General features: G+C 40.8%; 1 protein-coding gene across 2 annotated transcripts in view; it reads left to right on the forward strand.

Moving 5' to 3' along the window:
• LOC140725219 (ubiquitin-conjugating enzyme E2 W) overlaps positions 1 to 23,670 on the forward strand; it is a 77,719-nt gene that overhangs the window by 38,693 nt on the left and 15,356 nt on the right. For both annotated transcript variants that reach the window (XM_073040389.1, XM_073040379.1), the window contains one exon: positions 8,602 to 8,757. In XM_073040389.1, coding sequence (XP_072896490.1) covers positions 8,602 to 8,757 — 156 coding nt within the window. The remainder of the gene's footprint in view (positions 1 to 8,601; positions 8,758 to 23,670) is intronic.

A 23,670-nucleotide genomic window follows, 5' to 3' on the forward strand; every position in this document is an offset into this window, starting at 1 on the left:
TGGTATATGCAGATTGACAACTGTGGACTGACAGCACCAAATCTTTGCTTGGATCCTGCTGTCTTTTTTGTCACTCCCATTTAATATGACAGATGTTGCAGTATTTCCCTTCACTCTCACCCCACCCCACACTCCATTCTCTTTGATTGATGGAACAAACTCAAAGGCCAATAACTACTATTAACCCTTTTGCCATAAAGAAATCTCGAGATTGGGGAGAGCTGTGCAGTTTAACAGAGAAAAGGGGTGACAGCAACTTCCATCACATTCAACAGGGTGGACAAAATAGACCATGGGATTTAGGCAATCTGTCGACGCAGATGTCAGTGGCCCACATCTCAGCATTGAGCCGCTTTACCACTTGCCTCAACTTATCCAAAGTCAGTGCTCATAATAAGCCTTGGATGATTTATTTCTGGGTTTCTGGCATGGCCTCAAGCAACAATGGTTAGTGCAGGAATTTCTGCTTAGTACTTAGTACCCAGGTTCCTGATGCAATAATGGAGCTTGCAGGGGTGCATGCCAGGTTCCTTGCACAATTTCACTCCTGATAATGCATTTCTATATTTATAATGATGTAATAACCCTTCTGAGCACTGATTCTTTAGCACTCTTTCATGGGAACACATCCTGAGCATGAAGCAAGGTACCAATGTGTACATGCTTGTACAATTTCATCAAAATATTCTATAATATGTGGACATGGGGTGTGAATTACGTTGACTATGTTTTGATTTTGAAGAAGATATTGCCTTAGAAAATCAATGTTTAGATTCTTTGTCTGATGAAGAATGAGCTCTTAGGAAACGTAACAATCAAAGCTGCTAATTAAATAATAAATGGATCAGCTCCCCATTTTCTTATGAAGTGTTCTTTCCACTGTTCACTTTAGGAGAACAAAACAGTTTGATTTCTACACTCAGTCCCCTAAAACTGTCCTCATTTGACACATAACCATTTGTTTAGTTTTAAATTGTTAGATAACTTAGTGTCATCGATTTGCAACTTCAGAACGACGAGATTGTTGAGAACAGTGAATTTCTGCACATTTCTAACAAAGCAAAATGATTGTGCTTAACAGTACTGAGATATTATTAAGCATAGATAATCCATATAAAGGATTGTGGAAGGCTACCAAAAGTTAAATAATAGCTTTAGTGAATTGGGCCATCAATAGAACAGCAATTAATTATGAGATGAAATTAATGGCAAAAATTAGTAATGTAGCTATCCTGTAAAATGAAGATTAGAGTTCAGGACGCCACACCAACATAGCAGTTGCGTGATGCTGTTACAGCTCGGGGTTTCGGAGTTTGCAGTTCAATTCCGAAATCATCAGTATGAAGTTTGTACATCCTCCCTGTGGACTCTGGTTTTCTCCAACAGTCCAAAGACCTACCAGTTAGTAGGTTAATTGGTCATTGTAAATTGTCCCATGATTAGGCTAGGGTTAAATTGGGGATTGCTGAGCATTACAGTTTGAAGGGCCAGAAGAGCCTATTCTGTGCTGTGTCTCAATAAGTAAATAAAGATGAGCTCCAATGTTGCACACACACATCTTTTGCTACTGAACCACAAAGGAATTTAAACTGCACAAAAGGTTGTCACTCTGCACCTCATTGGCATGTTAAGTATATCAATAGGTTCAATAGGTATATTTAATGTCAGAGAAATGTATACAATATACATCCTGAAATTCTTTTTCTTTGCAGAGGAGTGCCCCAAAGAATGATTGACATTTAAACGTTTGAACCCCAAGAGCACCCCCCAGCTCCCCCCTCCCATGTACAGACAGCAGCAAGGCAGCAACCCCCCCCCCCCACCCCGCCCACCACCACCACCACCAGCAAAGAAGCATCGGCGGCCTCCACCGAGCACTCAAGCAAAGCATGCAGTAAAGACACAGACTTGCAGTACTCCAAAGACTACTCATTCATTCAGTAATTCAACATACCACAGGTTCTCTCCCTCTCCCGAGGTGTCCCCGTTTCACAGCAAGAGGGGAGACTTAAACAACTGGCTGATTTATGATGTTAAAAGTCTGTTGCATCACTTTTTCCGAGCTCTTCGCCTAGAGAATCAGCCCTGGAAAGACTCGGGTCTCTGGACACACAGCAGGCAGCTAACCCGCTGCTCCAGATGTTCCATGTTCTCCCATGACATCTCAGTCAGGGGCACTGGCCTTGAATCAGCCCGTCTCCAGGGCCATGAAAATCCGGCACCCTGAAGGTGTGCTAATTTTCCAGGCCGCATCCTTGGGATATCAAAAAGCGGCTGGTTGTGAGGCCCTGAGAGCGAGTCCCATTCACGCAAAGAACCGAAGTCAGATCATACACAATCACATTTCCTTTTCCAGTTTCTGATGCGGATGGTGTTGACAACATGGAGTTTGTGATGATTTGTCTGCAGATTGTAGAACCAGCTTATTTATACTGTTTTTATTGAAGCAATTATTCAGTGTGCACAGGTTGTCACTGGGCAAAAAATTGCACAGGACAAGATTTTTGCACACACTGGTCATTACAAATCAGCGGAAACATTTATGAGCTGGTCCATATGGTTATTTGAAAACAAGGATGCAAATTTTTAATTTAGTTATTTTTCTGGGAGTCAGTATAGATAATCATGGAAAATGATGGATGAAACAAGGTTAAGTTGGGATATGAATAGCAGATACCAGATACTTCAAATTTAGAAAACATAGAAACATAGAAAATAGGTGCAGGAGTAGGCCATTCGGCCCTTTGAGCCTGCACCGCCATTCACTGTGATCATGGCTGATCATCCAACTCAGAACCCTGTACCTGCTTTCTCTCCATACCCCCGATCCCTTTAGCCACAAGGGCCATATCTAACTTTATTGAGCTAAAGAATGAAAGATGTCAGCCACAGATGTGTTGAATAAACCACATTTACAAATTGCAAAGACATGATTGAGGGTCTGATTACTAAATGATCTAAATCATGGATTGGCCAAACTGATATTGTGTAGGGGATTGATGGTAATATACTCTTTGCTAGATTCAGAAACTTAATTTGGGCAATGTGGAACAGAGATTTTATCTCATCATTTTGGCTCTTTCCTGTCACACTTTTATCAGACAACAGAAGGGATTAGAGAAGTTATTATATAATTCATCACTTTCATTTCACATGTTACTGTTCTAATTATGATGTTTACCATTTTTTAAATAAATGAACACAACCCAGAATGCATAGGAACAGGCACTTCAGCCTACAATATTGTGCCAGACAAATTAGTAATCAAAGTTCAAATATTATCAAATATATACGTATACATTATACAATCTTGAGATTCATCTCCTTACAGACAGCCACAGAACAAAGTACAGGCAGCCGGGTTATGTACGAGTTCCATTCCTGAGTCTGTATTTAAGTCGGATTTGTACGTACATCGGAACAAGTACATCCGGTATTATTAAGCGTCAGTCAAATGTTTGTCTTGGTATATAGTATATATTTTACTTTTCTATGCATGTAAAACACTTAAACGTATGTATTCCAATAATTAAACCACTGCGCTGCTTAGTAATAATTGTAGTTTTCATCAGGGCAGGGCCTTTCAAATGCTTCATTATTCTCACTTTATCGGTTACACTTTAAAACTGTTGCGATCGTTGACCAACTGTAGCCTAACACTTTTCTAATGACCGATGGTGTTTCACCATTTTCCAAACGCTTTATTATTTCCACTTTATTTTCAATCGCGATCGCTTCCCGTCAATGGAACAGAAACACTGAGGGCGTTGGGTCCCGACCTCCGCCAGCTCCCAAGGTCCGCCGGGTCTTAATTACCACCACACACCGTCAACGGAACAGAAACACTGCAAGCATCAGGTCCCGACCTCCGCCGGCTCTCGAGGTCCGCTGGGTCTTCAGGACCACCGCACACCATCAACAGAACAGAAACACTGCGGGCAGCAGGTCCCAACAACCACCACACTGAGACAGGCTGAATGGGACAAGTGGGGGCTGTGCTGGGTTTACGTATTTGATCATCCACAATATTCCGCGTGGGAATTTAAACTGGAGATGGCAGTGTTTTTTTTACGAGGTCGAGTTGCGAGCTCGATATCAACCTGGCACGGATGGTACGGGAGTCACTGGATCGACATCAACCCGGCACGGAAACCTCCGTTCTCCAGCCTGGCGCTGATCTCACTGCACCACCAGCCGACCGGAAACGGGGGGGGGGGGGGGGGGCGGGTGGGGTCAGGGTGAATCTTACTAAGAAAATTTTAAGTTGTACACTCAATAGACAGTAGGTGCAGGAGTAGGCTATTCGGCCCTTCTAGCCAGCACCGCCATTCACTGTGATCATGGCTGATCATACACAATCAATACCCCGTTCCTGCCCTCTCCCCATATCCCTTGACCCCACTATCTATAAGAGCTCTATCTAACTCTCTCTTGAATGCATCCAGAGACTTGGCCTCCACTGCCTTCTGGGGCAGAGCATTCCACATATCCACCACTCTCTGGGTGAAAATGTCTGCATCTCTGTTCTAAATGGCCTACCCCTTATTCTTAAACTGTGGCCTCTAGTTCTAGACTCAGCCATCAGTGGGAACATGCTTCCTGCCTCCAGCGTGTCCAATCCCTTAATAATCTTTTATGTTTCAATCAGATCCCCTCTCATCCTTCTAAATTCCAGTGTATACAAGCCCAGTCGCTCCAATCTTTCAACATACGACGGTCCCGCCCATTCTGGGAATTAACCTTGTGAACCTATGCTGCACTCCCTCAATAGCAAGAATGTCCTTCCTCAAATTTGGAGACCAAAACTGCGCACAATACTCCAGGTGGGGTCTCACCAGGGCCCTGTACAGCTGAAGAAGGACCTCTTTACTCCTATACTCAATTCCTCTTGTTATAAAGTCCAGCATGCCATTAGCTTTCTTCACTGCCTGCTGTACCTGCATGCTTGCTTTCTTTGACTGATGTACAAGAACACCTAGATCTCGTTGTACTTCCCCTTTTTCTAACTTGACTCCATTTAGATAGTAATCTGCCTTCCTGTTCTTGCCACCAAAGTGGATAACCTCACATTTATCCACATTAAACAGCATCTGCCATACATTTGCCCACTCAAACAACCTGTCCAAGTCACCGTGCATTCTCATAACATCCTCCTGACATTTCACACTGCCACCCAGCTTTGTGTCATCGGCAGATTTGCTAATGTTACTTTTAATCCCTTCATCTAAATCATTAATGTATATTATAAACAGCTGCGGTTCCAGCACTGAACCTTGCGGTACCCCACTGGTCACAGCCTGCCATTCCGAAAAGGACCCGTTAGTTGCTACTCTTTGTTTCCTGTCAGCCAGCCAATTTTCAATCCATGTCAGTACTCTGCCCACAATACCATGTGCCCTAATTTTGCCCACTAATCTCCTATGTGGGTCTTTATCAAAGCCTTTCTGGAAGTCCAGGTACACTACATCCACTGGCTCTCCCTTGTCCATTTTCATAGTTACATCCTCAAAAAACTCCAGAAGATTAGTCAAGCATGATTTTCCTTTCATAAATCCATGCTGACTCGGACTGATCCTTCTACTGCTATCTAAATGTGTCGTAATTTCCTCTTTTATAATTGACTCCAGCATCTTTCCCAGTACTGGCGTCAGGCTAACCAGTCTATAATTCCCTGTTTTCTCTCTCCCTCCTTTCTTGAAAAGTTTGATGACATTAGCCACCCTCCAATCCGCAGGAACTGATCCTGAATCTATAGAACATTGGAAAATGATTACCAATGCATCCACGATTTCTAGAGCCACCTCCTTAAGTACCCTGGGATGCAGACCATCAGGTCCCGGGGACTTACCAGTCTTCAGACCCAACAGTCTATCCAACACAGTTTCAACAGCAGCGACTTAAAATGGCAGACGGCGTCGGGATCTGACTTAAAATGGCGGACGGCGGTCTCCTTCCTCAGTTTGTAAGTACGAGTTGTCCGTAAGTTGGATGTTCGTAACTCGGGGACTACCTGTAATTCAAAAGAACTCAAAAATGCAGAGGAAGAAGAAAAAACAAATTGTACAAGCAATAAAAATAAAAAATAACATTTAGAACAAAAGTGAGTCCTCAGACACTAAGCCCAGAGCAGGCTTCAGCCTCAGCCTCATTTCACTGCATAGCAGAGTAAACGTGGAGCCTGCAGACACAAAACCCGGAGAAGGCCTCAGTGCAGTGCAGAGTGGAGTAAACGTCACTGAGCAGCAAGCAGGACGGGCTCAAACCTTGCCTCTGGTCCTAATAGTCTGCCTCTTCAATCCATCTGACACTGTGTTTGTTTAGCTCATTGATGCACCATCAATAACTCTCGGATAAGGGAGGCGAACGATAGGCTTTTATTAGCTGCAAGAGACCACCACACAACATCCTGGAGACTGAAGGAGGAGCAGTGCCTCCAATTGCCTTTATACAGGGGTCTGTGGGAGGAGCCACAAGAGCAGTCGGCAGAGGGGTGTGTCCAGAAAGGTATATGTAGTTCACCACACTCATGCAAACTTCAGGCCATTTTGCGCTCTAAGACCCAGGCTCTGTCGCATTAATACATAGTGGGCCTGAACCTTGCCACTACGTCTTGGCCCATACCCAACTCTTCCAAACCATCTCCTTGCTTAGATTGATCAAACCCACTCTTGGTTTAGGTGGACGAGCTGTGAATCTGCCTCTTCTCTGCTCTGACTTTGCTCCACTCCACTCGCCTTGAATATGCCACAACCTCGCACCAACTTCGCCCTGCACCTGCTGGCTTTAATCCTCAACTCAGCCTTGCCTTCGCCCACCCCTCCATTGTTTTTGGTGATCAGTTGCTACAGTGTTTTGCAGGAAAAGTGTTATTAATAAAGCATTTAGTTGTATTCCTTGTCTTGTTAATCTCCATTAATTGGTTGCTCACCTTCAGCAGTGCCATCTTAAACTGGAAGTAATCAAATGCTTAACTAAACTAATCCCTTCTGTCTACACCATGTTCATATCCTTCCATTTCCTGCACACTTTGTGTTTTATCTTTTGAACACCTCTATCGTATTTGCCTTTGCCACTAGGCAGTGCATTTCAGGTACCCTATCTCTGTTTTTAAAAGAGAACCTTGCTTCACGTATCTCCTTTGATCTTATCCCCTTCATCTTAAATGCATGCCCTCTGGTATGAGATGTATCAACCCTGGGAGAAAGATACTAGCTGTCTACTCTATCTAAGTCTTTCATAATCTATCAGATCTCCCCTCAACAAGGGATTTCTTTAAAAGAAATCATTGCTGTAAGGGAATTGGTAGAGTTCCAGTAATTATTCTACACACTTTTTTGATATTTTTGAGGAAAATTTTTAAAAGCCTTTTGGTTAAATTTAGAAATGTTTTTTTGAATGAAATTGCATAGGTCAAACATGTTGTAAGCAGTCAATAAATGACCACTTTTGATTTGATGAAATAGTAATGGAGTGTAGCCAACTACACGGGATCTTTTTTCTTTTGGGTTTGAGTCAATTTGGGTTCAAAAATAGGTGATAAAGCATCAGATTGGGCAAACTGAGGGGACAGGTTAATGACAGTGTCGAATAGGTGGTAGATACATTTTAGTGCAGTGTGTTGTAAGCAATGTGGATAAAAGCTGAACACTACCAAGATGGAAATAAATGAAGCAATCCTTAAAACTGTCAGAAGTCACTGTAATTGCATAAGTCTTCTTCCATTTTGGATCTAAAACAATGAATCGGTGTAAATGATGAAGAGCTATAATTTATTGAAGGTAATGAGAATTGGTTTTGGAAAAGAATGTGTAAACTCTACACATGCTATCAAAATGCTATTAACACGTGCAGAAAATGACTAAAGAGCAAACAGAAAAATTGGTTGAGGAAAATAATACAATGAGTAGAAGTTATTATGCCTTTTTCCAAAAACCTGGTAAAAGTACATTTGACATATAGTTAACAGTAAGACCCAGCACACCTTTGATCTATTGACTTTGAAGGAGTGAACTGATTGCCCTTAATGCTATTAGGATCCACAACATAAAATGACACATAATGTGATTGCACTATGTGGTATTTAGAAGTTTGAAGTTATTTGATGGGATTTTGATTCCCATTAATGAATGAAACATAGTTATCATTTACAGGAATATGGAAGTATTCTAACATTAATGTATTATTTTGTTCAATCTTGGAGAATTAATATTAAGCTGTATTATTTTGCTATAATTGAAACAACCATTCTCATATTGGTTCATTTCGATCTTCCCATAGAAATAAATGGTTGATCTACTATCATTGTCACAGTCAGAATATTACACTGATTTACGAGTCATCATTTTCATCTAGTAACCCAAACTATGAAGTAAAATAACATAGAAAATCAATGAACCAGTGCAATAATAACATTTTCTTGGTTGTGCCTTGTATTCTTTCTGATAAGAAGGAAAAAGTGCTTTTCGGTCGCTGTCAGGAGGTCTCATGAGTGAGATGGGCTGCATTTTCTGTTCATCCTAATTCAGTAAAATATGAAAATGTTGTTGACCAGCTATGCATTGAGGTATGTGTAGTGCTGAAATTGTTTTCCTTTTCTTTTAGGTTGTGTTCACTGGTGAAAATATTCCAGTTCATCCTCATGTTTACAGCAATGGACACATTTGTCTATCGATTCTGACAGAAGACTGGTCTCCAGCTCTTTCTGTACAGTCAGTTTGTCTTAGCATCATCAGCATGCTTTCCAGTTGCAAAGAAAAGGTAACCCATGATTAGATAAAAAGCTATTACGGATCAAAGCCTTTCTTGTCTCTGATGTGCCTGATTGTGTTGTTTAAATTATGAAAGGAAAAGATGAAAAATTTTTGCCTAATATTTGCATGCACTCAAAAATTTTGAAGATGTAATGCTTACTTGTTACCTTACTAGTGATGAATTGTGCATGCTTTTATACCTCTTGAGAATAGTTTGATGTGGATGTCCATTTCATACGTGCATTTCCTTGTGGTTCTTAAGTCTTTGTAAATATTATCAGTAAGGAAGGTAGGAAATAACTTAACTATTTATTAAAATTGCATTTATTTCAAACTTAAGGTCATTTGATTTCCTCTCTGACTTGCAAAATCTCAGGATACATAGTAACATAGTATTTGGTAGCTAACTATAAATTGTTTGAAAGTGTGCTTATATAATATGTGGTCACTCATGGAAAATATTGCCAAATTAAGACCAAGATTAACAAATGATCCTTAGTTGCATTCTTCCATTGCCCAGTTATTTATCTTAACCTGTTAATTTTACTTCTGGACAGTTAAATCAGTTATTACTATATTTTTGATTGTGTTACATTGCCTTGATAGAGAGGATTGATTTAATTTCCTGACATCAGATTACTTTACCAATGTTTTTCACCTTTGAAGCAATAACATGGCTTATCATTGCCCACAAAAGTAGTTTTTATTTAGTACCCCTTGAGCTATGCATGAACAAAGCTATTTCAAACATTTTAGTCATCAAGAGGCCAGCTGTTTACTATGTTGTCATCTCAATTATGCTCCTTTGAAAGCACGGGACCAGACATATTTAGAACTAAAATCTTCTGCTAAATATGATTATTATTGAGCCATTCTGAAAATAAATCATAGTGACTAAACTTATTTAAATTATTACCCTAACCTTGAACTTGTTTTCTTTCTAGAATAGCAAATAGTAATTTTATTAAATAGTTAACATTGAATAGGAATTTTGATCATGTTAAATGCTTAATTTTATGTTGATAACTATGTACTCTTACGTATTTTATTGTGAATGGTTCATCTGAAAGTTTCATTTTTATGTTTGTGAAAGGTGACATGATCTTGACTTAAAATAATGTATTGAGATAGTCAATTAAATAACTAAAAATTCAAGGCCAGTGTTAAATTTTCTTAGCTTGATAAAATTCTATAAAATGGTATCTGACCATTTGGAAAGCCTGATGGATCAGTATGTGGGTCACCTCGGGATGTTTCTCTTGTTCTCCATCCGACTATCTATGGTCTCGATTCTCATGATCTTCCTCTGCCTTTCTGGGAGCATAGTTTTCATGCTTTCCTTAAGCTTACTTGGTTTTACTGAGAAATTTATTACAATAGATGTGATATCTTCTTTTCCCAGAAAATTTGCTAATCTGGCACCTGCAAAGTCCTTAAGGTGCTGGATTAGGGGCGAGTTTACAAAGAGCAGCAAGCTGCCTGAACTCACATATTTGAAACTAATATCCTCCCAGTCATTTTCTTCTGAAATGAGATCAGCTCCCAATATGTTGGTGAGGTCTTCACTGCAGGATCTGGTGTCTCCAGGTTTAACAGCTGTCAAAGTTCAGTTAACTGAGCTTGTAACATTGCAAAATGTGATCACAATGAAATCACAAAATCACAGTGGGGTGTCAACTTAACAATTCATAGTGAAGGTTAATAAAAATGGGTTGATGAAATGGGATTTTAGTTTATTTCTAGAGGAAACCAGTGAATGAAAAAAAGATTACATAATGCTGTGCAGCACAGCTGGAAAAAAATGCTAGTTAGTAATTTGACCAGTAAATGTAAAGAGTGCTCAGTCATTTCAAGGATTGCAAAAAATGGGTTCAAATAGACATACGAAAAATCACAGATCCCATTTGTCAATTGCAGACGTGCCACAGTCCAGTTTATTCCTAGAATTACAAGTACGATCAAATTCACTGAAACTGAAACAGTGGATAGTTTATCCAGTGTGAAATATGCTGGGAATTTAACCCAAAAGTGTATTTTTACTTCCAAATGAGCAGAAATATTTTCTAAAGTTTGCTCAGTTTAAACAAGTTAGATCACAAAGCACTTGCTGGTGTCGTACATTTCTGGCTCTCCAGGAATGATGGGGAGCATGAGTTTTTGAACTGTAGAGGTTGGTGCTTTCATGCTGAATGCTAGATAGAACTGTGTTTCCCATCATGAGGCTCGGTTATTGGTATCCAACAATTTACAAGCTTGTCATTGAAGTGATTAGCTTTGAAGTTGTACCCTATTGTGCAATGAATAGGAATGATAAGAATCAAAGTTCAATTTAGTTTACCATACGATAATCTGACATCTATTGAAGTAGCTATTGTGACCTCAGATAATTTCAATATAAAATTAATTTATATGACTTCATAACCTGAGCCTCTGTACCTCTCTCTACAACTGGATCCTTGACTTACTGATAGACCACAGTCAGTGTGGATAACGAATAAGATTATTAGAGTGTGACATTCTTTAGCATCCCCTTTTTGTTTACTGATAACTGCACTTCAGGGCCTCCAGGTTGATCAGCTCTGCAAGGCCTGTTTTAATCTCCTGATTCCTTCTCTCCACCACCCCACTGAACTGCAGGTGTAATCCAAGTGTTGGTGGAATCCAACTGGAGCTGGACTCCATTGTGTTCCTACTTGTTCCTACATAGCTTGAAAGCTTTTACCAATGATGGAAGACCATTGGTCTGTATGTAAATAGGTGGGAATGCCAGCATGTAGAAGTATCAAGTTCTGGAATGCTATGATGGTAGAGGTCTCACCATAAGTGGTGGGAATTAATCATGTATATCTTTTATAAAGGTAAATTTCGCAAGAATATACTTGTTTGGTTTCCAGTAAATTGGATTGTTTTGGGATGCTGGAAGTGGACTTTTATGATTGGTTTGCCACATGCGCATTGGTGCCTGCTTTTATTTGCCTTTTAGGAGGTGGTCTTGTGACTGCTCCCTTATTATAGATCTAACATTGTTTTACAATATGCAATGAATTGCTGACATTAATCAACATAAGGACATCACCATAACATTGCTAATTTCACGAGTGCTTTCCAACACCATGAATATGTCCATATCCTTTAAGTTTCCTTGAATCCATTCTTATGACTATTAGCAAGAGGTATTTGCTTCTATTTTGGGTGGCATGCCCAAACCTTGCCTTCACCTTCAGCCTTGAATTTATACTGTGTTGGTAATACTTTGGGATTCAGTGTAGTAACATCTATGAATACTGTTAAAAGATCTTCCTTTTTTTAAAAATTTTGTTGCTAATTACTACCATAACCCTGGCCTCCCTAACCCTGGCAAAGTCCATCCTGTTAACTAGTTTTGTTTATGGAATGGAGTACAGATGATGTTTCAGGCCACAACCTTTGACTGGACTTTCCTCACCAAACCTGGAAAAAGCAGCTTTCCCAGGTTTGGTGAGGACGGTCCTGCTGAAATGTCTCAGCCTAAAACATTGACTATACTCTTTTCCATAGATGCTGCCTGGCCTGTGAGTTCCTCCAGCATTTTGTGTGTTGCTTGGATTTCCAGCATCTGCAGATGTTCTCTTATTTGTAACTAGTTCTGTTTGTTCATCTGCTAACTTACTACCAAAGCATTGTCAGTGACCATTGGTGGTCTACCACATGGACAACTGTTGAAGTGGTTTTACTGCATGTGCTTTTCATCCAGTAATTTACCAGCTCACTTTCCACTGCATGCCTGACATAATTAGAATCAATGAAGATCAGACCGGTTCAACCACAATCACTTGTTTCAAGCATATTTCAAGGGTTCTAGCCACAGCAAATTGTGCTGAAAGGCTCCCTTAAAAATGGGCTTGTAACTCATGAGGTTCAAATTTTGTTTCAGATAAAAATCTACCTTTTATATTTCCTGCTCCTGCTTGTAGTCTTCTAGATTTACCTTTCTGGATTTTCATTCCTGATTATTCACAGAATGATGTCTCAGAAATAAGAGATTCTGCAGATGCTGAAAATCTAGACCAAAACACACAAAATGCTGAAGGAGCTCAGCAGGTCAGGTACCATCTATGGAAAGTATTTTTCTGGCCGAGTCCTTCATCGGGACTGGAAAGGAAGGAGGAAGAAACTGGAATAAGGAAGTGGGAGGCCATATTGGCATTATGGAGATACCATATCTCACAAATGGAAAATGATACTGGTGAGGTAGTAATGGGGGACAAAGAAATGACAGATTAACTTTATGGGTACTTTGCATCAGTCTTCACTGTAGAAGACACTAAAAGTGTGCTTCAGGTCCGTGAATGTCAGGGAGCAGGTGTGGATGATACTGCTATTACAAAGGAAAATGTGCTCGGCAAACTCAAAGGTCTTATGGTGGATGAGTCACTTGGACCAGATGGACTACATCCCAGAATCTTGAGAGAGTTTGCTGAAGAGATAATGGATGCATTGGTCATGATCCTTTAAGAATCATTTGATTCTGGCATAGTCCCAGAGGACAGGAAGATTACAACTGTCATTCCACTCTTTAAGGAGGGAGGAAGGTAAAAGAAAGGACATTATAACAGTTATCCTAACCTCATTGGTTGGAAAAGTGTTAGAGTCTATTAAGGATGAGGTTTCAAGATACTTGGAGAGTAATGATAAAATAAGTCAAAATCAGCATGGTTTCTGTAAAGGGGTGGACAAAGGAGAAACAGTGGATGTCATTTTCTTGGATTTTTCCAAAGCACTTGGTAAGGTGCCACAAGATGAAGTCCTATGGCATTACAGGAAAGATACTGGCATGGATGGAGGAATGGCTGACAGGCAGGAGGCAGTGAGTGGGAATAAAAGGAGCCTTTTCTGATTGGCTGGCAGTGACTAGTGGTGTTCCTCAGGGGTCAGTATTGGGACCACTACTTTTCACATTGTTTGTCAATGATTTGGATTATGGAATTGATGGCTTTGTGGCAAGGTTTGAGGATGATACAAATATAGGAGGAGGGGTAGGTAGTGCTGAGGAAGCAATTTGATTTCAGCAGGACTTAAACAAATTAGAAGAATGGGCAAAAAAGTGGCAGATGGAATAGAGTATTGGGAAGTGTATGGTAATATATTTTGGTAAAAGGATTACCGAAGGATTACCATTTGGGGAGAAGGTTCAAGTATCACAGATACAGAGGGACTTGGAATTCCTCGTGCAAGAATCCCAGAAGGTTTATTCACAGATTGAGTCTGTGGTAAAGACTCAATACAGTGTTGGCATTTATTTCAAGGAGAATAGAATATAAAAACAAGGAGATAATGCTGAGGCTTTAGTCACTAATCAGGCCACACTGGGTGTATTGTCAACCGTTTTTGGCTCCATATCTCAGAAAGGATGTGGTGTCATTGGAGAGAATCCAGAGGAGATTTACAAGGATGATTCCAGGAATGAAGGGGTTAACATATGAGGAGTGTTTGTCAGCTTTGGGCCTGCTGTATTCACTGAAAATTAGAAAAATGCATGGGGATCTCATTGAAACCTACCAAATGTTGAAAGGATAGGATAGGGTGGATGTGGAGAGGAATATCTAGAACTAGAGGGCACAGTCTTAAAATTGAGGGGGGATCTTTTAGAATGGAGGTAAAGAGAATTTTTTTTTAGCCAGAGAGTAGTGATTCTGTAGAATGCTCTGCCACAGACTGGGGTGAAGGCCAAGTCCATGGGTATATTTAAGATGGAAGTTGATAATTTCCTGATCAGTCAGGGTGTCAGAGGATATGGCGAGGAGGAGGAGGGAGGTGTATAGAGTTGAGTGGTATCCAAGATCAGCCACAATGAAATGGTGGAGCAGACTTGATGGGCTGAATGATGGAACAGACTCGATGGGCTGAATGGCATAATTCTGCTCCTATGTCTTATGGTCTATGGTCTAATAATGTTTTAAATGATATTGTGCCTTACTGGGCCATAGAGGAGATAGTTCTTCAACCTCCATGACTGGTAAGGATTGTAAATCATAGCTCTCAGGAACATACTCCCATAACAAAGTCTCATCTTGTAAGAATGCTTACCTTTTTCATACCTAACTGATGTAGCTAGCTATCTGTTCATTTAAGGGTCATTTTATTATTTTTCAGGGATGCAAATTATTTGATATTAGGATTCTCTCCTTATAGTGGCCTTGCTGCAATAAATATACATCCTATCCTCGTTATAGGGATACGTTCCTTGCAGTTGGCGCATAATGTGAAAACGCACAATGTGAATAATTATTTAAATGGAGGCAATAGGGATGCGTTCCAGAGGCCTTCCTAAGTATTTTTTATCTGTAAATTATTCACATTTTCATACCAATACAACACAAAAGCTGTATCACAAAGGCAACATTCGTTTTATATTTCATCAATTTAAGGTAATATTCAAAGTAATAAATCAAAGTTAACATACTAGAGTGTACAGTACTCACCAACAGTGGCAGGTGTGTTCAGTCTGGGAGATGAGTGGTTGTTGTGGTGTCGGGATCATATCAAGCACAGCAAGGGGTGAAGGAAGACTCTCAGAACTCTCAGACCTGCTGGCACTGGTTTGAAGAAAGTGTTGAGGCTTGGCAGCATTTTGTTTTTCAGCATAAATTTGCTTGTAGGGAAGAAGGGTTGACAGCAGGGAACAACTGAAATGCTGACTCCGTTCTAAACTTGGGTCCATGTCCATCACCATTTGTGCCAAGTGTTCCAACTTCCACCGTTCCCTCACCATTGGTAAGCTCCTGGGATTTTCAAAATCTTCTGTTGCTTGCAGCATCTGAGAGATAGTTTGCTGTAAAAAAAAAATGCACCTTGAATATGGATCACACCTTGGTTGAGTGGCTGAATCAGTGATGTTGTGTAAGGCAGCAGGAAACACACTGTTATATTAGGAGGAATGCTGTCCAAATGTTTAGGATGGGTTGCGCATTGTCAAGCAACAAAAGAACTTTAAAGGCAAGATTCTGTTCCCGGTAGTAGTGTCCCAGAGCTGTGTTACCTTCAGCTGATACCGCGCTGTTTATAATTTCCAACTGTTTTTCCAAGTGTTAAAGCAGTTCTCTGCCGCTCGGCTGATGACCCAGGACATGACATCAGATGCTTAGGAGCCATAGATAAATATTTCAAACACAAAATCACTGCACCGTAGGTAAAGCCAACAAAAGTTTAAGAGCGCAAGATCATGCATCCACACCTTGGCAAAACTAATGCGAGACTGGCGGGAGTGAGATTGTGAAGCGTGTGCATGTGACTTGTATTGGCGGGAAACCAGGGCTCCTCGCATAACTGAGAGTTTTGGACGCCTATAAGGAGACATTGGTAGAAATAGGTTCCTCGCATAACTGTGAATCCACATAGTCTGAAGACGCATATATCGAGGATGGCGTGTATATTGAGGTAGTAAATTTTAATTATTTTAATAGTGCATACTTAAGTGTGATTGAAATGTAAATTTAAACAGTTAACTCTACAAATAATTTCCAAATACATGTAGAATTCTTGCAAACTAGAGAAACATCCCAATGAACTACAGACAAGCAAGTCATCCTTTACGGTAAGGCGGCAAAAGATCTTTCTCTGGTTTTGGCTGAGGAGTGGACTCTGTTTTCATCCCTGTACTTCTCCCCATTCTCACAGCCTTCTACTATCTAGCGATGCACCTCATCTGCATGTTGTGTATTCTCAACAACAATGGTCAGGTCAGATGGCAGGAAATTTAGGTAGGCTAGCAGAGAGTGGTGTTTTTTCAGATTAGGTTGCAATCTCCATTAATTTGACAATAGGCTTCCTAAGCTTGGACAACAGTGTTTCTCCAGAAAATGGGTAACTATACTAGTTAAAGGTTAACAACAAACATCTTGAACAGTTTCTTCTACTGTGCTAAAAAGTTGTTGAGCAAAAAGACTCCTGAACCTGGATAGTAAATATTCATTACAGAACGAACAGGAGAGATTCCATTTCATGAAAAGGAAAGTGGAGGATAAAGGAAAGAAGAAAAGCTTATCATGATTTTGTATAACAGTCTATAAAATTTCTTGAACATTTGGCAGACTATCATAGAGTATTGATGCAAGGTCATTCACTTGAAGCATTTCCTGTTTCCATCTCGATGGATGTTCAGTATATTTTGTCTTTTATTTCAGATCTGTGGTATCTGCTGTATTTGTGTTGAAAGTAAAAAGCCCTTTTTACATAACTATTATTTAAAAAGATTAATGGATTATTTCAGACAAATAAGAATTAATATATCCGTGTTCAAATGTTGAATGTTAATCTCTGATATTCCATAAAACTGCAGTCTTAAAGTCACATGCCAGTTTACTAGCATTCACTACCATTACCATTCACTCCTCCCTTGCTTCCATTCAGGGCCCTAAACAGTCCTCCCAGGTGAGGCGACACTTCACCTGTGAGTCTATTGGGGTCATTTACTGTGTTTGGTGCTCCCGTTGTGGCTGCCTGTATATTGATGAGACCTGACGTAGATTGGGAGATCGCTTCACTAAGCATCAACGCTCCATCCACCAGAGCAAACGGGATCTCCTAGTGACCACCCATTGCAATTCCATGTCCCATTCCCATTCCGGTATGTCCATCCATGGCCTCCTCCACTGTCATAATGAGGCCACATTCAGGTTGGAGGAACAACACCTTGTATTCTGTTTGGGTAGCCTCCAACCTGATGGCATGAACATCGATTTCTCAAAGCTTCCAGTAATGCCCCCAACCTCCCCCCACTCCATTTCCCATCCCCTTTTCTATCTCTCACCTTTATCTCCTTGCCTGCCCATTGCCTCCCTCTGATGCTTGTTCCCCCATTTTCTCCCCCTCTAGGTTTCACCCATCACCTGGTGGTTCTCTCTCACCTCCAGCTACCTTTTAAATCTACTTTTCAGACTTTTTTCTCCAGTCCTGCTGAAGGGTTATACTTTCTTCAACTGTACTTTTTTCCGTAGATGATACCTGGCCTGCTGAGTTCCCCCAGCATTGTATATGTGTGTTGCCAGTTTACTTAAATATTACCTTTGCCCCCACTATACCTTTTCTTTGTCAAAGATGGGCTTCTGGGATTTTGTCCGAGTAACTGTTTTATCGGCTATTTGAATCTGTGTATAAACAAATTTTGTATGATGTATGTGCAGTTCACTACCAATTGTGATACTAGAGCATAAGAATTGAGTGCACTGGTATCTCAATTAGTGTGCATGATATGTGTCCAGCAATGAGAGTGTACTAAATGGAAACATGGCATTATGCAGATGTGTTATTGACAATGCTTCTGGCAACCTGGCTCAAATCCAACAAGAGCCTACCCTTGACTTTATCTATAATATAGCAAAAATTAGTGGGAAGGTAAAGGATTAGGAAGCTTTTAAAAACCCACCGAAGGGAACTAATAATGCTATAAGGAGAGAAAAGATTAACTATGAAGGTAAGCTGGCCAATAATATAAAAGATGATGCAAAATGTTTTTTCAGATATATAAAGAGTAAAAGCGAGGTGAGAGTGGATATCATTCTGCTGGAAATAACGCTGGTGAGACAGTAATGGGGTCAAAGAAATGGCAGGCAAATGTAAATTGATATTTTGCCTCAGAATTTACTGTGGAGGACACTGGCAATATGCCAGAAATTCAAGAGTGTTGAGACAGAAGTGAGTATAGTTGCTATTACAAAGGAGAACGTTCTTGGGAAACTAAAAAGGCTAAAGGTAGAAAAGTCACCTGGACAATTTGGACTATACCCCAGGGTTTTGATAGAGGTTGCTGAAGAGATTGTGGAAGCTCTGGTAATGTTGTTTTAAGAATCACTAGATTCTGGAATGGTTCCAGAAGACTTGAAAATTGCAAATGTCTTTCCATTCTAAGAAGAAAAGGAGGCAGAAGAAATGAAATTACTGACCAGTTAGCCCAACTGGTTGAGAAAATGTTGGAGTCCATTAAATGTGAGGTTTTGGGGCACTTGGAGGCACATATAAAGTAGGCCAAAGTTAGCATGGTCTTCTTAAGGGGAAGTCTTGTCTAAAATCTGTTAGAATTCTTTGAGGAAATAACAGGGAAGATGGTCAAAGGAGAGTCAGTGGATGTTGTTTACTTAGTTTTGTAGAAGACCTTTGATAAGATGCCACACATGAGGCTGCTTATCAAGATAAGACCCATGGTATTACATAAATGAAACTAGCATGGTTGTAAGGTTGGCTGACTGGTAGGAAGCAGAGAGTCGGAATAAAGGGTCCTTTTCTGGTTGGTTGCTGGTGACTAGTGGTATTCTACAATGATCAGTATTGGGAGTGCTTCTTTTTTGCAATTTATGTCAATGATTAGGATGATAGAATTGATAGCTTTGAGGCCAAATTTGCAGACGATGCAAAGCTAGGTGCAGGGTTAGATAGTGTTCAGGAAGCAGGGAGTCTGCAGAAGGACTTAGACAGATTGAGAGAATAGGGAAAGGAATAGCAGATAGAATTTAGTGTAGGAAAGTGTATGGTCTTACACTTTGTTGGAAGAAATGAAAGGGCATACATTGTTTTCGAAATGGGGAAAGAGTTCAAAAATCAGATATGCAAAGGGGCATGGGAGCCCTTGTGTAGGATTCCTTAAAGGTTAACTTGCCGGTCGAGTTGTGGTAAGGAAGACAAATGCAATGTTAACATTCATATCAAGAGGACTAGAATATATGAGCAAGGATGTATGCTAAAGCTTTATAAGGCATTGCTCAGACCACACTTAGAGTACTGAGCAGTTAGAGGATGTTCACAAGAATGATTCTGGAAATGAAAGGGTTAACATATGAGGTGCGTTAGATGGCTCTGGACTCTTATTGAAACCTATTGAATATTGAAAGTCCTAGATAGAGAGGATGTGCAGAGGATGTTTCCTATAGTGGGAAAATCTCAGAGCAGAGGGTACAGTCACAGAATAGAGTGATGTCCATTTAGAGCAGAGATAAGGAGGATTTCTTTAGCCAGAGCAATAAATCTATGGAATTCATTGTCACGATCAGCTGTGGAGGCAGTCATCATTGAGTATATCATGAATCCTGATGAAAGGTCTCGACACAAAACATTAACTATTTATTCCCAATCATAGGTGTTGCCTGACCTGCTGAGTTGCTCCAGCTTTTTGTGTGTGTTTCCCAGCATCTACTGTTTTGTTTGCCATCCTGGTAAATGTCTTCTGCACACTCTCTAAAGCTTCCACTAACTTCTTATAATGAGGCAACCAGACTAAAAGCAATATTCCCAGTGTGGTCTATACGGAGTTTTAGAGCTGCAACATTACCTTGTGGCTCTTGAACTCAATCCAACCTAAGAATGCTAACACATCATACAGCCTCTTAACCACCTTATCAACTTGCACTATAACTTTGAGGGATCTGTGGGTTTCAATCCCAAGATCCCTCTATTCCTCCACACCATTAATTGCAATGAACCTGCCATTAACTCTGTATTCTGTCTTCAAGTTCGACTTTTCAACATGAATCACTTCACGCTTTTCCAGATTAAACTTTCCTGCCACTTTTCAGCTCAACTCTGCATCCTCTCAATATTCCAATGTAACCTATCCACAGCAGCACCAACATTTGTGTCATCTGCAAACTTACTAACCCACCCCTCCACTTCCTCATCGAAATTCTTTATAAAATTCACAAAGCAGTTTCCTACAGAACACTACCGATCACCGACCTCCAGGCAGAATGCGGTCCATTCTCTTTCACCGTCAGTCTTCTGTGTGTAAGAGCATTCTGAATCCATGCAGACAAATTTCCTTGGATCCCATGCATCCCGACTTTATGAATGAGCTTACTGTGAAGAATGTTGTAAAATGCCTTACTAAAGTCCATATGCACCACATCCACTGCTCTAGCTTCATCAATATATTTTGTCACTTCCTCAAATAATTCATTCAGGTTCACGAGTCATGACCTGCCCCTTACAAAGCCTTTTCAACCCTCCCTAATCAGACTATGCTTCTTCAAATGTTTCTAAATCCAGTCTTTCAGAATCCTCTTCAATATTTTACCAGCAAGACATAAGACTAGGATTATTCCTATTACCCTTCTTGAACAAAGGTATAACATTTGCCAACTTCCAATCCTCTGGCTCTGCACCTGTGGCCGGTGAGGATGCAAAGATCATTGCTAAAGGTGAATTGATGGCTTTGTGGCTATGTTTGTGGATGATACCAGGATAGGTAGTGGGGCAGGTTGAGTTGAGAAAGCAGGAATTCTTCAGGAGGACTTGGACAGATTAGGAGAAAGGGCAAAGATGCAGCAGATGGAATACAGTGAGAGGAATCATATGTTCATGCACTTTGGTATAGGGAATAAATGCAGAGACTGTTTTCTAAACGGGGAGCGACTCCATACCTTAAGAAGAATGGGTAGTTCAGTGTTCCGCAAACTTAATTCTGTTTAATCAATGGGAAGAGCTTGATTGGTATTTCCATTTCTTGGGAGCAAGAATAAAACTCCCTCCAGCCACTTGGAGAAACCCAGTCATCAGTCCCAAGTGGCTGGAGGGAGTTTTATTCTTGCTCTTGTTTTCTTAATATAGTGAGGCAGTATCAAGGTTTTATCTGGGCTCTGCTGGATGGAAAAAAAATTAATTAGATTTATTGCTTAAAAGATTGTTTTTCAAAGTACATATATGGTATATGTAGATTCAGTTTCTTGAGAGCATTTAAGAATCAATGAAAAACTGCACACAAAGCATCAGAATCAGGTTTATTATCACCGACATGTGACATGAAATTTGTTAACTTAGAAGCAGCAGTTCAATGCAATACATAATCTAGCAAAGAGAGAAAAAAAATAGAACATAATAAATAAACAAGTAAATCAATTATGTATTTTGAATAGATTTTTAAAAATGTACACAAACAGAAATACTGTATTTAAAAAGAAAAGTGAGGTAATGTCCAAAGCTTCAATATCCATTTAGGAATTGGATGGCAGAGGGGAAGAAGCTGTTACTGGATCGATGAGTGTGTGTCTTCAGGCTTCTGTACCTTCTTCCTGGTGGTAACTGTGAGAAAAGTTCATGCCCTGGGTGCTGGAGGTCCTTAATAATGGATGCTGCCTTTCTGAAACACCGCTCCCTAAGGATGTCCTGGGTACTTTGTGGACTAGTACCCAAGATGGAGCTGACTAGATTTACAACCTTCTGCAGCTTCTTTACGTCCTGTGTGGTAGCCCCTCCATACCAGACAGTGATGCAGCCTCTCAGAATGCTCTCCATGGTACAACTATAAAAAGTTTTTGAGTGTATTTGTTGACATGCCAAATCTCTTCAAACTCCTAATAAAGTATAGCTGCTGTCTCACCTTCCTTATAACAACATTGATATGTTGGGACCAGGTTAGATCCTCAGAGATCTTGACACCCAGGAACTTGAAACTGCTCACTCACTCCACTTCTGATCCCTCTATGAGGATTGGTATGTGTTCCTTCATCTTACCCTTCCTGAAGTCCACAAGCAGCTCTTTCGTCTTACTGATGTTGAGTGCCAGGTTGTTGTTGCGGCACCACTCCACTAGTTGGCATATCTCACTCCTGTACACCCTCTCATCACCACCTGAGATTCTACCAACAATGGTTGTATCATCAGCAAACTTATAGATGGCATTTGAGCTATGCCTAGACACACAATTGTATATATAGAGAGTAGAGCAGTGGGCTAAGCACATACCCCTGAGGGCAGAAGTTCCCACTTGCTTCAAAAAGGCAACAATTATACCAGTGCCTAAGAAGAATAATGTGGGCTGCCTAAATGACATCGCCTGATAGTACTCACATCAGCGATGATGAAATGCTTGGAGAGGTTGGTTTTGACTAGACTGAACTCCTACCTCAGCAAGGACCTCAACCCATTGTAATTTGCCTATCGGCACAATAGGTCAACAACAGACGCAATCTCAATGGCTCTCCACACGGCTTTAGACCACCTGGACAACACAAACACCTATATCAGGATGCTGTTCACTGACTATAGCTCAGCATTTAATACCATCATTCCCACAATCCTGATTGAGAAGTTGCAGAACCTGGATCTCTATACCTCTCTCTGCAATTGGATCCTCGACTTCTAACCTGAAGCCCACAATATGTGCAGATTGGTGGTAACATATCCTCTGCGCTGATGATCCACACTGGCACACCTCAGGGGTGTGTGCTTAGCCCACAGCTCTACTCTCGATGTACACATGTGTGGCTAGGCATAGCTCAAATACCATCTACAAATTGGGGCACGACTACGCAAGTGCATGGATGTCAGCCAGTGAGAAGAGCGAGAAGAGTTTAATGGGAGACAGTTATTTCTTCAGCAGTTTGACAAGGGCACGACTGCGCAAGCACATGGACATTAGCCAGTGAGAAGAGTTTAAAAGGAGACAGCTTTATAGAGTGGGCGTGGGAGTAGAGGGAGACAGAGTGGGAAGGCTTTGGCGATAATAGTTTGATGCGAGGTAGGTTGCCTGTGTAAAGTACAGACAGGAAGTATGTGTGTGAGGCTGGTGGTCTGTGCTCGGTGTTAGATGTGGGAAGTCCGGGAGACTCCCAGCCTCCCAGATGGCCAGATCTGCACCAGCTACTTTGAGCTGCAGCTCTTTAGGGACCGTGTTAGGGAACTAGAGAACTGAAATTGCAGCTCAATGACCTTTGTCTGGTCAGGTAAAGTGAGGAGGTGATAGAGAGGAACTGTAGGCAGCTAGTCACACCAGGGCCTGGGGAGACATACAGTGGGTAACATACAGGAGAGGGAAGGGCAGGAGTCAGAGGCTAGAGAGCACCCCTGTGGCTGTACCCCTTGAGTACTGTTGGGGGGTGGGGGGTGGCCTCCCTGGGGGAAGCAACGGTGGCCGTGCCTTTGACACAGAGTCTGGCCCTGTTGCTCAGAAGGGTAG

The sequence above is a fragment of the Hemitrygon akajei genome, chromosome 1 (genome assembly GCF_048418815.1).
Source record: "Hemitrygon akajei chromosome 1, sHemAka1.3, whole genome shotgun sequence".
Classification (NCBI taxonomy): Eukaryota; Metazoa; Chordata; class Chondrichthyes; order Myliobatiformes; family Dasyatidae; genus Hemitrygon; species Hemitrygon akajei.